The 3,457-nt window shown below is 43.3% G+C and overlaps 1 protein-coding gene across 1 annotated transcript; it reads right to left on the bottom strand.

Moving 5' to 3' along the window:
- Positions 1-2,124: 2,124 nt before the first annotated feature.
- On the bottom strand, positions 2,125-3,354 carry LOC123241982 (tripartite motif-containing protein 59-like). Its single transcript, XM_044669476.1, has one exon. The coding sequence runs from the start codon at positions 3,352-3,354 to the stop codon at positions 2,125-2,127; it is 1,230 nt and encodes a 409-aa protein (XP_044525411.1).
- Between the last annotated feature and the right edge of the window lie 103 nt (positions 3,355-3,457).

Here is a 3,457-nt window from a genome sequence, read left to right as displayed (position 1 = left end):
TCCCTTGGAACCAATACAATAGTATTGATTCTAAGACAGAAGAGAAGGGTTATTAAAAAAAATCACTGGTGATGGCTCAGGGATTTAAATATAAAGACAATGGTAACCCCTCAGACACCTTGACCTCCTAACCCTCAGCAATCAGGACCAATGTCTTCACTCTGTCTCAGCCAGGCACAGTCACCCCTCCTGGGTCCTCTCTTCTGCCTTGGCTTCTGTGATACTGGTTCCTTCTCTCAGGCCTTTACTGGCCCATCATCAGCCTCCATAAGAACTGAGTGTGGATTGATAGAGATATAGAGATATATGTCTTGCACACAAAAATAGAGCTTTCATCATTAAGTTAATAGAACTCTTTCTCTCCTCAAATTACTTCATATTTAATCCTTGCTCATATTGTATCTCCACTGACAGGCAAACTCTCTAAAAGCAGATATTATTTTGCTACCCCTTCCATTTTTGTTTCCTAGTTACCCTGGTCCCTTGCATACCATAAAGAGAAAAAAGAGAGAGAAAGATATTGAGATACAGAGACAGAGAGAGGGAGAGAGAACATCTGTGGAGGAAAAATATCCAGAACTCAAAAGGAAAGAGAGGATCACAGAAGAAAAAATGGGCAATTCTGATGACCCAAAATTCATTTTGTGCTCAAACAAATCTGATGGGACTTGGTGAACCAACCAATTCCTTTAGTGTAGATATGGCCCTTGTAGGAAGAATTATTTTTCTTTTTTTGGTATTTTTCTAATGGAGGAGAGATAGAAAATAGAATTTAGTTCAACAAAATCCCCATGTCATCCGAGATGGTTTTGAGGCACAGACTACCAGAGGAGGCTGCTCGCAAGTGAAGAGCCTCACTTTTCTCAATAAGGATATTCTTGGCCGAGGTTGGAGGCCCAGGGTGAACACAGGAAGTTTGAGAAGAAAAAGACTGAAATAGCTGGGAGAAGTGTGATGGCCTCAGGAAGGAAAAATAGGATTCCTACTAAGTGGGCACCAAGTTGGTTGGTGCCAATCTGGCCTCAGGCATTTCCTAGGTGTGTGGCCCTGGACAAGTCACTTAACTCCCATTCCATAGCCCTTCCTGCTCTTCTGCCTTGGAATCAATACACAGTATTGGTGCTAAATGTAAGTTAAAAGTTTAAAAAAAGAAAGGAAGGAGGGTCCAGGTAAGATGAGGGCACAGTGGAAGGAACCCTAGGTTCTGTAATCAGTAGCTGAGTGTGGGTCAGACAAGCACCTGGATAGTGGCTGGATTAGAGGCCTGAGAGGTCCCTTCTAGCTCCAGACTCAGGAGCTTATCAGCTGACACAGACACAGGGACAAAGGAGGCTGATGGTGAAGGTCAGTGGGTTTGAGCTGCCCCAAGAGAGGGAACAAGTGAGCTCTCAAGGATAGTCTAGAGCAGTAATTCCCAAAGTTTTTTGGCCTACCAACCCCTTTCCAGAAAAAATATTACTTAGCCCCCTGGAAATTAATTTTATTTTAAATTTTAATAGCAATTAATAGGAAAAATAAATCACCTGTGGCCATCACCGCTCCCCTGGATCGCTGCAGCACCCACCAGGGGGTGGTAGTACCCACTTTGGGAATCACTGGCATAGACCAACATCTCATGCCTCATAACCAAGGCAAAGTCAGAATAACTGGTCTAGAGCCAAGAGCTCAGCGAGAGGAAAGAAAGGCCATGGGGTCTTAGGGGCCAAGGACTATGGGAATGGGACGCGGATGGCTAACTGTATCAAGTTAACACTGGCATAGCAGTAGGGGAAAAAAGGGGACTTTGGAATTTAGAATTCTAGGAGAGGAAACCATGTCAGTAAAAACACATTCAACTGTCATGACCTTCTAAGACAGTCAACATTTATTGGCCAAAATGGAAAAGTAAATTTCTCAAATCAAAATAATTTTTAGAAAACTAGTCAACTTTGATTAACTGAATGTCCACCAATCCAAGCATTCTGCTTCTCCTTGCTCTTTGCTTTAGGGTCCATCGCCTTGTCTAAGCATGAAGGAGACCTTCTGCCACACCATTTTGGGTAGCACCAGGAAAGGTTCCCCCCTCGCCTCCCAGACCTAATTGGCTAGAGAGAGGAAAGCAGAGTTAAATCCAGATCCGAATTCTCATAAACAGGAAATTATGTCCCATAGGAATCCCTCCAGCGTATGATAAGTGAGGCACACGGTTTCCTTAACTGTATACATGTTGTTGAAAAAAGAATGATACAGAGATTGAGAAACTTCAGAGAAATATCCTGAACTCACATTGTGTAAAATGGGCAGCGTGTGTCTGTTAAACAAAAATATTAACATCAACATCCCTGAAATGACTGTCAGTATAAAAATGCTGAAAATCTTTGCAAACTCCACTTTCTTCTCTTCCTCCTTCTCCTCCTCTTTGGCCGGGACGCATTGCATCATTTGCGAGGAGAGCTTTATTTCTGGAACCACAAGGTTTTTTATTTGACTGATTTCAGTTCTGGCCCACTCTTCCTTCAGGACGGCGCCAACACGGGGACAAATCTCTAGAGTCTGAACATTGGGCAGCTCTCTTTGTTTCAGTGCCTGCACCCGCTGACGAACATTATGGAATTTTTCTAGGAACTTAAGTGGCGACTCCTCCTCTATCAGAAAGCCAGTCAATGACTTTAATTCAATCTGCTCTTCTCTTATTTCTTTCATTCTTTCAATTTGTGGAGTGTATTCTTCATCGATCGCCTTCCCAATGTCATCCAAAGCAGATAGTAAAGCATCTTTTTTCAGCTCCAAGATATCATTAAGCTCCTTAAAATAGTGGTGGACGGTTTCTTTGTCACTTTGGACTACTTGCTCCAGATGGGATTTGTGCTCCTTTAACTTTTCAATGAACAACCAGAAATCTTCCCAGTGACCATCAGAAAACAGCTCAAAGAGCTCGGGGGCCTTCTCCTTTACTTTCATGTAGGCACTGAGAAGGTCTTCGATGGGGTGCCCGCGGTGCTGGCCAATGGTAAGGCAGTGGCCACACACCGGCTGGCGGTCCTGCAGGCAGTAGACGTTGAGTGGCTGGCTGGAGTGCTCAGGGCACGTGATGACATCTGGGTGCTCTTCCTGCTGGTATTTTTCAATAATAGCCCTCAGGGCAAAATTGATGGGCAAAGATTCAATGCCAGGGGGAGGGATTTCAATTATACTCCTGCAATTAGGACATGTCAGGGAAATTCTTATGGCTCTCCGCACGTAGAAGTTCCCAGATGACTGAAGAACATTTTCCAGACAATTTCTGCAGAACGTATGGGAACATGGCAGAACTCGAGGATCCTCAAATATGCTATAACAAATGGAGCATGTTAGTTCTTCCTCAAAATTATGCATTTCCTGTGGGGGGAAAAAATGCTTTATTGAGTCATTTGCAAATACAGATTTCTAATCATTTAAGAGACCCAGAATTTACTAATCACCAAATACATGCAATTAA

The sequence above is a fragment of the Gracilinanus agilis genome, chromosome 3 (assembly GCF_016433145.1).
Source record: "Gracilinanus agilis isolate LMUSP501 chromosome 3, AgileGrace, whole genome shotgun sequence".
In the NCBI taxonomy this organism is placed as follows: domain Eukaryota; kingdom Metazoa; phylum Chordata; class Mammalia; order Didelphimorphia; family Didelphidae; genus Gracilinanus; species Gracilinanus agilis.
Note: the sequence above shows the minus strand (reverse complement) of the source record. Positions and strands in the feature narration are given on the sequence as shown.